The sequence below is a fragment of the Cheilinus undulatus genome, linkage group 10, assembly GCF_018320785.1.
Source record: "Cheilinus undulatus linkage group 10, ASM1832078v1, whole genome shotgun sequence".
Taxonomy (NCBI): domain Eukaryota; kingdom Metazoa; phylum Chordata; class Actinopteri; order Labriformes; family Labridae; genus Cheilinus; species Cheilinus undulatus.
In genome coordinates, this window is record NC_054874.1 from 1199347 (window position 1) to 1213916 (window position 14570).

At 43.7% G+C, this 14570-nt stretch overlaps 1 protein-coding gene across 1 annotated transcript in view; it reads left to right on the top strand.

Annotated features, from left to right (window-relative positions):
* si:ch211-159i8.4 (matrix-remodeling-associated protein 5) overlaps window positions 1-14570 on the top strand; it is a 43454-nt gene that overhangs the window by 12505 nt on the left and 16379 nt on the right. The window contains exons 4-7 of the mRNA XM_041796982.1: window positions 3569-3698; window positions 7638-7876; window positions 8138-8289; window positions 11281-14067. Coding sequence (XP_041652916.1) covers window positions 3569-3698; window positions 7638-7876; window positions 8138-8289; window positions 11281-14067 — 3308 coding nt within the window. The remainder of the gene's footprint in view (window positions 1-3568; window positions 3699-7637; window positions 7877-8137; window positions 8290-11280; window positions 14068-14570) is intronic.

The window sequence follows — 14570 nt, forward strand, 5'->3', positions numbered from 1 at the left end:
TGACTGTTGAGTGATCATCCGAGTGACTCTGTGACTGTTGAGTGGTCATCAGAGTGACTCTGTGACTGTTGAGTGATCATCAGAGTGACTCTGTGACTGTTGAGTGATCATCAGAGTGACTCTGTGACTTCTGAGAGATCATCAGAGTGACTCTGTGACTGTTGATTGGTCATCAGAGTGACTCTGTGACTGTTGAGAGATCATCAGAGTGACTCTGTGACTGTTGAGTGGTCATCAGAGTGACTCTGTGACTGTTGAGTGGTCATTAGAGTGACTCTGTGACTTCTGAGAGATCATCAGAGTGACTCTGTGACTGATGAGAGATCATCAGAGTGACTCTGTGACTGTTGAGTGATCATCAGAGTGACTCTGTGACTGTTGAGAGATCATCAGGGCGACTCTGTGACTGTTGAGTGGTCATCAGAGTGACTCTGTGACTGTTGAGTGGTCATTAGAGTGACTCTGTGACTGTTGAGTGGTCATCAGAGTGATTCTGTGGCTGTTGAGTGATCATCAGAGTGACTCTGTGACTGTTGAGTGATCATCAGAGTGACTCTGTGGCTGTTGAGTGGGGGAAGCTTGGGGGAAGAAACTGTTTCTTTGGGGGGGGTTTTGGGCCCACAGTGCCCTGTAAGACCTGTCAGAGGGGAGAAGTTTTGACAGTTTGTGTCCTGGTTGGGTGGATAGGAGGTCAGTCCCTATAATTTGCCCTGCAGACCTGATTCATCACAGGATAACTGGGGCTCTGGGGCTTACTGAGACTTTTTAGGAGGTGGGGGTGCATGTTATTGTCCTTTAGCTGGAATTTTCATGTTTTACATCATGAGAAAACTGATTAAAGTAGAACAAAACACCAACCCACAAGGGTTTACAGCTGTGTGGAGATGGATGATAAACTTTATAGATAGATGTTTGTGGTTTATGATGGTGGGGTCTCAGAGTTTTAAGAGCTTTTTTATTTTAAGTGCATGCAAAATGTAGTCCCAAGATAATAATTTATATTAGCATGCTAAAAAGACTTGGCCAGCATCTAATAAGAGAAAGTGAAGGTTCAGTCATACTCTTGGTCTGAGTCTTCATGTGGTCTAAAAGAATCTGAACCCACTTTGGTGACTTTTCACAACAAATAAATGAAAGTTTGATTTTAAAGCCTCTTTTATCCTGATCCAGTCTCCACAGATAAATCTGTCTCTGACCCGGCAGACTGAGGCCGGTTATAGAGCTGCTGTACCTGCACACCTTTACCTGAATACTGAGGACTGTTAAATGTCAGATCCTGGACAATACGGCGTTCAGAAACAGAGAAAAGGCAACGGTACAAGACTGAAGATAGATTTTTACACTGATGAGGGAGGTTTATCTCAGTCCATTGCTTTTGTTCCTTGTAAAGCAGAGATACTCAACATGTGGCTCTGGAGCCACATGTGGCTCTTTGGGGATTATTTGTGGCTCTTTAACGTCTTCATCTGAAACATTATTCCCCCAGAAAACCTTAGAAGGGCAAACATTATGCCATTTTCAACATTTTTTTTACTTTCCACCCATTTAAGATGCCTGTGTAATTAAATACCCCTTTTTTCTATTTTTTTGCCCATTTATGCAACTATTTTTGTTACTTTTTCTCCATTTTTGCCACTTTTCCCCATTTTGGCCCCTTTTTCCCCTTTTTGTTTTTTGCAACTTTTTGACCATTTAAGCTATCTTTTCCCATTAAATACCCCTTTTTTAATTTTCTTTGCCCATTTATGCAACTATTTTTTGACACTTTTTCCCCTTTTTACCTTTTTTCACCATTTCTTTTTTTTTTTTTTTTGCAACTCTTTGACCATTTAGGCTACCTTTTGCCATTAAATATCATTTTTTTTATTTTTTATTTTTTATTTTTTTTTTTTTTTTTTTTTTTTGCCCATTTGTGCAACTATTTCTTTTTTGCCATTTTTTTTTCCACATTTTTGCCATGTTTTTTTTTTTTTTAACCATTTTTTGGTACTTTTGGTCAAAATAAGCTACCTTTTGCTATTACATACCACTTGCTTCCTATTTTTTTGCCTATTTTTGCCAATATTGACTGCTTTTTGCCCATTGAAGTCACTTTTCACTCATTTTTTTGCCCAATTTTTTGCCACTCTGGACCATTTTTGCCATCTGTTACTCATTTTTTGTCACCTCTCACACATTTTTGCCGCTTTTTGACCATTTTTGCCACCTTTAACTTATTTTTATTGCTACTTCAAGCCGTTTTTGCCTCTTGTCACCTCTTTCATTGGGGCTCTTTCAAAGGTATTTTTCAACAGTTTGGCTCTTTGGTTGAGTAACGCTGATGTAAAGGATCATTTTGAAGCTTCCAAACTGTATATTTACTGTTATTCTTCATTTATCTTTATTGCACCAGCAGCCATGTTTGATTCAGCCGATCAGAACAGATCCTCTATCTAATTTCTGTTAACTCACTGTTGTTTCAGGTGAATCAGTATTATCTCACCATGATTACATAACATGATTGTCAGGTTATACATCCAGTAAATTCACTGATATGAGCCTAGTTCCTGGTTTTGGAAGGCAACGCTGCCAGATGAGTCTCTGATTTAACTCGCCATGCAACAGAGAGCTCTCAGAGCCAAGTCCTGGTCCGCTATCGTGTGCTCTGAGCCGTTTTTATAACAGTGAAATGAGGGAATGGAACAGGGTTTGATATGGTGGAGGAAAGCACAAACACTGCCAGGGTTCAGAGTTGAGGAAGCCTACACTAAAAATACGTGATTGTATTGAAAGGCGTCAGATGATATACTGTGAGCTGACTGTTTTATTGATGGCAGTGGAAAAATGCAGGATATCCCAGATGTATCCAATTGGGCAGGGATAACTGATCCCAGGGAATGTCGGCTGTTTTACAGGAACTCACCACAGGGACCGGAGGAGACGTTCTGCTGCTTCTTAACGTTTTGGACGGACGAACTCGAACTCTCTGAAACAGAAACGTGTTTGATAATTAGATGGCAGCCTCAGCTGGTTTCTCTGATGGATATTTGGTCATCCTGTTCCCTCAGTTAGAGGGTTTGATGTGTTTTTAAGACTCTAAGAAAGCTGTTAGGAATAATTCTTACTTTTCTGTTTCTGATGCAGATTATACTCGGATTTGTTCTAAGAGAAACCGACAGTATGTTGGATTCATCCGTGTTCTCTCCTGCAGTGTTAGCTCACTGCTTGTGCACATTTCTCTGACTTAGCATAGCAGAACCCGTTGTATGCCCATATAAGGACATGAGACTGCAGGGCTGTGTGCACACACAGAAGGGAAGACTATAAATATAAATAATCATCACCTATCACAGAGATTAAAACTTTGGTGAAGGTCAGAGCCTCCTTAAATCTGTGAGGGTGGGTTCAAGAACAAGAGCAGCTGGTGGATGAGGTCCAGTGATTCTCGGTGATGAACTAAAATTTATTATAAAGTCAGTAAACACAGCTATGCACTAACCGCTGACGATTTTGTCCTCTTGTTCCTCTGACTCTGCTAAAAATGCTCCGTTCCTCCACTCACTGGTCCTGTCCCTCTTCTCTGTTCCAGCTACAACAGCCTGACGGAGGTGGAGGGTTCAGAGTTCAGGTCACTACAGCAGCTGGAAATGCTCATGCTGCACGGCAACGACATCGGCAGCGTCTATCCGGGGGCGTTCTACAGCCTGAGGTCTCTGCAGGTACGGACTGAAGGACTGTGGTGGGTTTGACTGTGATTGCACCAAAATGCACAGAGAGAGTGAGCCTGCAGCTCGGTTCAAAACAGATTTAACCCTTTAGGCTCCTCATAGAGAGTTAGGATATTATTAGGATAAACCACACTCAGACTGAGCTCCACATGTCAAAACTAAAGAAGGGCTGTCATTCTGCCTCTTCTATGTCTTATCCTATTTTCATTCCCAGATTTTTAAGAATTCCTGTTTTACGAAGACTCTAACCCTGAGCAGAGGGATTGTCCTGCTTCCATGTCTGCCATCAGGCTGATCCACATTACTAAGCTCCAGTCTGAAACCACAGATCCTGGTCTGAGGACAGACCAGAACACAGACATCCCAGATTTAAAAGTCTAAATATTTATTTTTAAAACCTTAAAAACTCACATACACAAACGCTTTAATATAAGACTGATAAACTTTGTTAAAAAGAGATTTATGAACTCAGGACATGAGGTAAAAATGAGTGTTTGGTAGATTATTTCTCAGCAGTAACAATTCTTCTTTTAGAGCCACATTAGTGAGGAGCATACGTTTGTGGGATGAGCAGCAGAGCTGAGGATGTGAGTTGCACCCATGAAAACCTTGTCCCAGACTGTGGAGATATGGGATTACCTCTGGTTGCAGATTCTCATCTCCATGTCTCTCTGCAGTCACATTTCCTCCTGTGATGATGATGATGATCCTCGTTTTTCCAGTGAGGAAGATGACGCCCCACACCGTCTCACTGCCTCCACCTCTGTACAGGTCACTCAAACGCGGCGTGATGATTATTGGAGCAGAGACCCAGCGTTTAATAAATCATCATACCTCACAGCAGTGGCAGAATTAGGAATTTTAGGGCCCCAAGATGGGCAAAGACAAGGGGCCCCAGTGCCCTATATTTTTAGAAGGCTGTAAATCATTGGTTCCCAACCTGGGAACCAGGGGGGGCGCCAAAGATCTTCTGGGGGGTGCAAGGCTCTGTCTGCTCTGAGGCTACCAAAATTAGATTAGACTAAAACCATGATAAAGTAGTTATTAAGTAGTTTATACACAGGTCTTTTGCTAAGAAAAACATGCATAGGACTTTTTAAGGGTTTTATCAGTGAAAAAAATTAAAATTTATTTTGTTCTTTGGTGGCAGTTGTCACTTTTTCCTCTCTTTTAGGCTTGACTTTTGTTTCAGTAGATTAAGGGGGGGCTCCAAGGGAAAATGGTTGGGAAACACCGCTGTAAATGACATTCCCGAATAAAAAAAAGCAGTTGTTCATGAACTGCTGAGTTTACCACTGTTTGTGTGAAAGGCAGGAGTGACATAGCAACAGTACAGACATAAGTGTTCGAGATCCTGCCGCAGACGTCGTTGTTAAAAGATTCCAAAGTTTCTGCGTCTGTTCTTTGAGTCTTCCTGTCTCTCAATCAGAGCTGAACCAGTTTGTTGTAGATTTGACTAATGAGAGCTGACTGCTGTGAAACATGAATCAAACATCTCTGACTATTTCCAGAATAATTCAGATAAATTAACAATGACTGATTTATTGAACATTTTAGATTTGGCTGAAACTAGAAAGACTTGTCTTCAACAAGAGCCACATCATATCTGCTCTTCTTAATCCTGTTAAAGGCTTTAATTACATCCACACTGATGGCTGCTGTGAGGTCCAGATGTGTTCACTTACATCCACAATATTCATATTCATGTTGGCAGTGCATCATTCATTAACGCTATGGTGTCCATATTTCATAGGAACACTTTGATTTAAGCTCAGATTTACATGCATGAGCTCACAGTTTCAGCAGTGCACCTTTCAACACCACAGAGAGAGCTTCAGCAGATGAACATGTCCACCAAGGTCATCCAGCACTTTATTTTAAACATGTGATTGTTTAACTCCAGTAAACACCAGGGCTGCACATGTGAGGTAGAATCTATCTGCTCTGTTTAGTTGTGTTTGCATCACTACAGTTCTTCTTCTATGCTTGTGTTTGTTCATTTTAATAAGGATTTATATTTTGGTATTTTTACTGTCGGTGACTGGACGTGGATGCTGACAGTGTTTGCAAAGTGCTGCATCTTCATCGCCTGCTACGTTTGTAGGAAGCTGTTCTTCAGTAAACACCTCTGCAGTCTGACAGGACCGTCAGTGTGATAGTCTCTACTGGCTGCATGTGCACACAAATCAAACTTAGATTCAGAGTGCATCAGCTGTTTTCTTTCCGTTTGGTTAAAACAGCAGCAGGCATGGCAAAAACTCTAAATCACAAATACAGCTGCATCTACAAAAGTTAGAGTATCACTGAAAAGTTCCAAAATTTCCATAAATTCCAGATTTATTCCAACATAAGCCGGTTGTACAGTCATGGATGAAAGTACTGGCACAAAACTCAAAAAAATGGGAACAACACAATGATCTTCCCCCTTTTAAAACTGTGGGTAAATCATTTTATTTCATCATGTGATGCTCATTTAAACTCACCTGTGGCAGTAACAGGTGCTGCAATCTAGAAATCACACCTGAAGCCAGTTAGAGTATAAAAGTTGACTCAGCCTTTGTGTTGTGTGTCTGTGTGTGTCACACCAAGCATGGAGGAGAGAAAGAAGAGCCAAGAATTGTCTGAGGACTTGAGAAGCAAAACTGTGGAAAAATCTGAACAATCTCAAGGTTAAAGACCATCTCCAGAGATCCTGAGATTCCTTTGTCCACTGTGTGTAATATAATCAAGAAGTTTATAACCATGGAGCTGTGGCTAATCTCCCTGGACGTGGATGGAAGAGAAAAACTGACAAAAGAATGCAACACAGGATAGTTGGAATGGAGGATAAACATCCTCAGTCAACTTCCACACAGATTCAGGCTGTCCTGCAGACTCAGGGTGCAAAAGTGTCAGCTGGGACCATACATGGTCATCTGAATGAGATGAAGCGCTATGGCAGGAGACCCAGGAGAACCCCACTGCTGACAAAGAGACATAGAAAAGCCAGACTGGAGTTTGCACAAATGTCCCTGAGTAAGCCTCAATCCTTCTGGGAGAACATTTAGTGGACAGATGAGACTAAGGTAGAGCTTTTTGGAAAAGCACGTCATTCTACTGTTTACAGAAAACAGAATGAGGCCTACAAAGAAAAGAACACAGTACCTACAGTCAAACATGGAGGAGCTTCAAGGATGTTTTGGGTTGTTTTGCTGCCTCTGGCACTGGGTGCCTTGACTGTGTGCAAGGAATCATGAAATCTGGAGACTATCAAAAGATTTTGAGCTGCAATGTAGGGCCTAGTGTCAGAAAGCTGGGTCTGGGTCAGAGGTCATGGGTGTTCCAGCAGGACAATGACCCCAAACATACCTCAGAAAGCACCAAGAAATGGTTGGAGACAAAGCTGGAGAGTTCTGAAGTGGCCAGCAATGAGTCCAGATCTAAATCCCATTGAACACCTATGGAGAGATCTCAGAACTGCTGTTGAAGAAGCACCCTTCAAATCTGAGAGACCTGGAGCAGTTTGGAGAAGAAGAGTGGTCCAAAATTCCAGCTGAGAAGTGTAAGAAGCTTGTTGATGGTTAGAGGAAGTGATTGGTTTCACTTATTTTCTTCCAAGGGTGTGAAACCGAATATTAAGTTGAGGGTGCCAATCATTTTGTCTGGACCATTTTTTTTTTAGTTTTGTTTAAAATTTGTCAATTTTGTCTTTTTTCTTCAGATTTTTTGTGTTGCTCCAATGCACATAAAGGAAATAAACACATGTTTACCAAAAACATTTATAATTGCAACAATTTCTGGGAGAAATGGTGAATTTTCTGGAAAAATTCCAGGGGTGCCAACACTTTCGTCCATGACTATGTCAGAGATGTGAGTCTTGGTTTATCCTCTCTTTCTTAAATACTGCTGTGGATATCCAGTAAATCTTCCTCTTCTTCTTCTTCTCTCTAGATCTTGAAGCTGAGCTACAACAAGATCACGTCGGTGAACCCTGGTCTGTTTGAGGGTCTTGCTGGTTTGATCCGTCTCCATCTGGACCACAACCTCATCGAGTTTATAGAGCCGTACTCCTTCTCTGGTCTAACATCCTTAAAACTGCTGCAGCTGGAGGGGAACCTCATCCAGGACATCCACCCTCACACCTTCATCACGGTGTCGCTGCTGGGAACCTTCTGGACCTCTGGACTCAAGTAAGGACAGTTATTGGACAGGAAGTGAATGATGCAAGCTGCCGTTCAGGCAAAAATTACATATGAGGCTAACATATGAAGCATTAAGTGTCTGTAAGAGCACAATCAATCCCTGAAAGTCTACCTGGTTGAGGCTGCGTCTGTCCCCTTTTTTTTTAAACACTGTTACAGGTTTAGGTTGAGTTTCCTGATTCTGTGGATTTATAAATCAGCCCTTCCACATCTAAATAAGTGTGATAAATGATCTACTGTTTCTTTCAGACATTTACATCTATCAGACAACCTCATGGAGCAGCTCCCCGCTGCAGCGCTGAAGATGGCTCCCAGGCTGGAGCTCCTCACCCTCCATGGGAACCCCTGGGCCTGTGACTGTCAGCTCCGCTGGCTGGTGGAGTGGAGCTCCTCACATGAAGGTAAAACCGCAGCCCTGTGCTCCAACATCTGGATATGACAGTTTAGACTTTATCATACGACTTTACCGCCGATGTTTGAGGTTTCAGATTTAGTAAAAGTACTGATCATCAACTGATGGCCCAGGGGCCACACCGGGGCCACACCAGGGCCCCACAGCGGCCTGGCCAACCTCAGACGTTTTGCTGGGCTTTTCTAAGTTAATTTTCTGCTTCAGGCGTGATTTTCCCCGCCTTAGAGTAAAAACAAAACTCCTGATTCCTGCTCATTTTCCCTATTTATGAGTCAGCGTTGCAGCGTTAAACTCACTGATGGACAACATGGCGACCGTGGAAATGAGGAGCAGAAACATCTCAAACTGTACGGCTCACTGTGACCCATAAAGTGCATGAAAGGTTTAAACACTGTGACCTACATAATGCTACAAGATCCAGACTGCTCTGCTTAATTAGCTCCAGCTGGCAGCTCTAATGTACGGGGAACATACAACATTAAACATCTGCCTGGCAGGTAAATGTGTGATTAATGGAGGCTGGTGGAGGAGTTCAGAGTGCTGCAAACAGAGACTAGAAGAATTTAGACGAGGGAGCACAGCAGAAAGGGGTTCATGTTTGTTTTTACCCCATGGTTCAGCATGAAGGGCTCGGCTAAGCAGAGAATATATGATCCACATGAAGTGTAGAAAATGAACTGATTCAGAAGTGTTATGATGAATGAGTTTTTAGTTTAGAGTCTTCATGGATGATCCTAAACCTCTCCCATATGCGTAGCTGTTTGTATCAACAGGACTGCTGATAATAAATCATGTTTACGGCCGGCTTCTGTGGAAAAAAGAGGCTGTGACCACCAGATCTTTAAGACTTAACCTTCTCTGAGCCCATGGAGAGAGGAGGCTGCTAGTGCATTCACTAACATAGGCTCTTTTCATCATAGCCTTTCTAATCCTTTGTCTTTGCAGAGCTGATGGATTGTCCAGATTCCATGTCTGTCATTGAATCCACTGACTTTCTTCCTCTCTAGAAGCTCTGTGTGGCTGTTCTAATGACGCTATCCACACCTTCATAGCTCTTATGGAAGCTTTCTGGAGTCTGGAACTCGTTTGACTTTCAGAGTCTTTAAAGGTTAAATCCACATCAGTAACTCTAACACTGAACGTCTCTTTATCCATTTTTAAATCTATTTCTGATCATTTATGCAGCTAGCTTAGCATGCTAACCCACCATATTGTTTTCCCACAATTCTTTGTGATGAGCTGCAGGGTTGGAGACAGAGAGTTAGATATCTGGGGCTTAGCCCAAGACAGGAGGATCCAGATCTACGCCACCTTGAACTGGCTTATAAAGCAGTTATATGCACTGTTATATAAAAATTTAAATGTAAGTTTAGATTTAAATGCTAACAAATTTACATCATTTGGGAAAAATGAAGAGTTACGCCTTGAAAAAGTCATCATTTAGAGCATCATCACTTTTAATATTTACATTTTCACATTTTAAATTCAATTAAATTTGAATAAAGTTAGATAACAAAGGTAGGTGAATTAAGTAGAACATTTTTAAATTCAAACTTGAAGAAGAACATGAAAATTACAGTGTGTGGTTCATAAATATATAATCTTATATATGAAAATGAAGAAAAGGCTCAGATTTAGTTCAATCAGTGTTAAGTAGTAGGGTTAGTTAACGGCTAATGAGGTGTTGTGTCCCGGCTAATGACTAGCAGGCCTGCTAGTCATTAGCCGGGACTGAGCCGCAGTGGCTCTTCTATCTGAACCAGACAACACGTCTAAATCCAAAAAAAGCACAGAGAGCAACGAGAAAGCTTTCTGACAGAAAAAAATGTTCTCATTCTACTCGCTGTAAGACCGCTGCTGTTTACTTCGACCTGGACCGCTGTTCTTGTACTTGAGTCGGACTCGTGCACAATCTTCAGTTTTTAATTGTTCCATCATGATCTCCTGTCCCCCCGTCACTCTTTCTCCTACCGTCCCTTTCTCTTGGACCGTTCGTGCGTCTTTTATGCAGCAGCATCGGCTGCTCTCCTCTCATCCTCGTCTGCTTTCATGCTGCGTAAAGGCCCACTTAAAACCTTAAATACAGATCCAGATACGGACGGAGACTTCTGTCCGTGCTCCGCATTCATTTCTTCCGTATTTCTGCACATTTCCATAAAACTTAGGGATACGGGCCAAACGGAGCAGTACCACCAGAAACCATGGGGGCAGTGTTGCTGTCACTACCCGATACGTAGCTCTAGTGAGACACGAAGAAGAAATAACAATGGTGGAACTTTCTGAGGAAAAGTTGTGCAAGTTGGTTAGAAACGCTTCCTCTGTTTTTGTCTTTTGTGCAAGAGGTGCACTACCAGTACCTCCTCCATAGTCAGTTACATTTTTCACACCCTCAGCATCATCCCCAAACACACAGAGGGTTTAAAGCAGGTAATTCAGAGGTAGAGAGAACGTCTAGGTATAAATAACATTATGACACTGAAGTTAGCTTTCAACGCTAGCGTCGTAGAATGCTAACGGGTTCGCTATCTGACAGTGTGAGTTTCCAGCCAATAAAAATGTGCTCCTTCATCACAGCCAATCACAATGTCTGAGTATAACAATCACAATTGTTAGTATAAACTTACTACCATTAAAGACTTAAATCTGAGAAAAAAAAAAAAGCATTAAATCTCCAGTGACACGGTCCGTCTGTCTCAGTGAAGTCTGACTCATGTCTCTGTAGAGTTTCATATGAACACAGAGAAAAGCTTTAAGAGGAGAGACAGAGAGAGAGGGCAGCATGTAGATATGTACATTTAAGAGGCCACAATAAATTTGGCTCAAAAATAAAAGTAATGACAAAATCACTCTGCCAGTCAGGCGTTTCAGCAGACATCCCTGATAGCTGCCGTCAGCCATGTACTAGGTTTTTACCTAGTCTTGTTAATTTTGCTTTAATAATTCACGTTACCTGACGCTGCTGTCCTTCCTCTTTCCCCAGGTATCATAAAGTGTAAGAAGGACCGTGGCTCCAGTGAGGTCTGCCCCCTGTGCTCCTCTCCTCAGACCCTAAATGGCACCCAGCTGTTGGGGTTAGAACCAGACAAGCTCACCTGTGCACGGCCTGATCTTCGCTCCCCCCTGAAAAAGTGGGACAGTCCTGTGTGGGCTGATTCCGAAGCAGAGCCCGACCTCCCGTACATCCGTGATTTTGAGAAGCCTTTAGGACACCTGACCCTCGTTCTCTCTGACAGCCACGGGAACAGCGCTCACCTGGCGTGTGACGTACGGCAGCCAGGAGACAGCTCGCCCATGACCTGGACGACGAACTCACACGGGGAGTTATCCGTCAACGTATCTCTAGCGACTGCCCTTGAATGTGAGATCGATCGGGAGACTCTGCAGAATCTCTGGCAGCTGGTTGCGTACTACTATGAGAGCCCTGCCATCCTGGAGCGAGGCCAACAGAGGGGGAATGACAGTCGAGTTACCTTTCAGTATTCCCAGGTAGTTAATGAAAACTCCCCGTATTTTACAGACTTGAAAGGGTATTTGGTAGCAGAACCTTCATGGCTGCTTCAACCAAGGGTCACTATGAAGCTCAACAGGCGGCAGACAACGACCAAGAAGCTGGTTATGGATTTTACTACTGTGATAACGAGGCACATGAGCGACCGCACGGCGAACCAGGACGACCAAGAGCGAGCTCTGTCCTGGGCTCTGATTCGAAGAAAGACAACCGGGCGGATTCAGACTGCTCTCGAAGGTTCGAAAGTTCAACTGGGGTGTCGAGTCGTCACTTCAGATCCGGAGGTAAAAACTGAATGGATGCTTCCGGATTTGTCCATCGCTGAAAAAGCGGCTGATAAAATCGAGCTTCCTGAAAGCGGAGAACTTGTGATTTTAAACGCTTCGTTGTCTGATTCAGGTCTTTACCACTGTATGGTCAGAACCAAAGCTGGCGTGGACTTGATGCCTTTAAGACTCACCGTTAAAGAGCGCTCCCTCGGCCCGACTGCTCTAAATGGCCAGAAAATCACAGTAATGAAGGGACAGTCGTTTTCTCTGCCTTGTGAAGTTACCTCGGTCCAGCCCAGTCAGATTATGTGGTACCTCCCCAAACACCAAATCCTTCTCCCCACACAGCAAACCAGACGGGCAGAAATGATGGAAAATGGGACTTTGGTTGTAAAAAGATCAACACAGGAAGACACTGGGGAGTACAGCTGCTTGGCGTCTAATCTGTATGGCGTTGACATGCTGTCACACGTTGTGGAAGTCACCGATCGATCCAAGGAGCAGCAGATCCTGCCGTTTGGTGAAGAGGAAGGAGAAGGTTCAGGGGGAGATTACCAGGAAATTAAACGTCCGTTTGCCACGCAGTTCCCTAAGAAGCTGCAAACACAGGACAGACATGCCAACGGTTTTACAAAAAGGACAAGAATCAAAGAATCAAAAAGAAAACCCAGTAAATCAGATCTGAATCCAGAGACTTCCACTAAAGCTAAACCGAGCACTTCTTTACCTACAGAGCGGTCACTACCAGAGCCGAGCACCGTCTCCTTTTATACACCCGAACCCTTCACCACGGCTGCCTTTAGGATCACTTCTTATACTCACAGCGTAGCTCCGACCACAGCCTCTTCTGGTTTGAGTTTGCACCAGCCGACGGAATCAACGCCACTCAGTGAGATCACTGAAAGGACAGCGATGGTCACAGACCAGTCAGCCGTTAGAAGACAGTTCAACCGCGTTCCCGGTCAGTCAAACAGGAGGCGACCACCGTTCAGACGCAGGAAACCGCCGATGAGAAGGGTCCGACCACATCTGCACCCCTTCTACCATCCATCAAACAAACCCCAAGGAACGGCCCCTCCCACGACGACCACCACACCGACGACCACCACACCAACAACCACCACCACCACTACAACCACCACTGCTGCTACGACTACGACTGCTACTGAATATGAAACCTTATCTGCAGAGTACCAGACAGAGGAGGATGACTACAGCGAAGAATACAAGCACGGTGATGGTCTGGATGAACGGGAAGATTTAGACCGTCAAACCACTCCTGCAGAATTTATCAGAACCTTTACGACGTTCCCACCTGAACCACATACTAATAAAGGTAAACAGAGTTTACTAAATTCAAACTCCATTCTCACTCCAAGGCTAGATATCAGCCCCGATCCAGCTGAGAGGGAAGCTCAGGAACAGGAAAGAGAGGCTAACAGGAAGAAACTGGAGAGAACGAAGCCTGAAACCAGAAAACAAACAGAAGAAACGAGCAGCGACGACAAACCTCATGCAGGAGACAAAAAGAAAGAAAAACAGAAAACAGACACAGAATGTGATGACAAAGACACAGAAAAATCTCAAGATAGCACAAAGTCAACCAGACTTTTACAAGAAAATAACACACCAACCCGAACAGGAACGTCCAAGATAATAACATCACATCCAGCAGGAGGCAGAGGCTCTACAGACCGACAGGATCAGGAAACTGAGAAGACAGGAACCCACAGCTTCCCAGTCATGGAACCAGTCCACCCTTGGCTCCACCAGAGCAACCACGGAGGAGGAACTACCACCTCCAGACCAACGCATGCAAACCACGACAGAATAACACAGAGACAAGGGGGAGTGAATTCAGGCAGGCAGTACCAGCTCCCCAGTGTCCCCCCGACCCCCCGCTGGCCTTCCTACCATCATCATCATCATCACTACCAGCCCTACTACCCCCACCTGCCGGGTCAAAGAACATTTACTCATCCAAGGCAAGGTAAAGCATCTGCTCCGTCTCTAACTGAAGGTCTGATGATGGCTGTGTGAGAGCAGAGATGAGAAACTTTGGTTACCAGAGGAGAAACACAGTTTATTCTCACAGTCAGAGGGCCTAGTACTCTTAACGTTAAAAACCTATAGTTTTAGGAAGGGGACAAATAGTTCACCTTAGTCTCAGTTCTTTAAACCAGTCATCTTCAGATGTTTTTGTTTAGGGCACATCATCCTCATATCCAAGCAGAATCACATCTTTAGTTCACATAAAGTTGTTTTATGGTTGTTCAAATTCATAATCTACAGCTAGACAGGACTCGGAACAACTGAATTCTGCAAATACATGCTAAAATCTGTTTTTGCAGCCTAAATTTTAGCCAAACCAGCCTTACTCAAAGTTGTTGATTCAGGAAATCTGCTGAAGCCAAGGCCGCCCATAAGGGGGGGTATGGGGGGAGCTTTCTGGGGCCCGGCCAAAAGGGGTCCCATGGAGGTCAGGAAAATCAT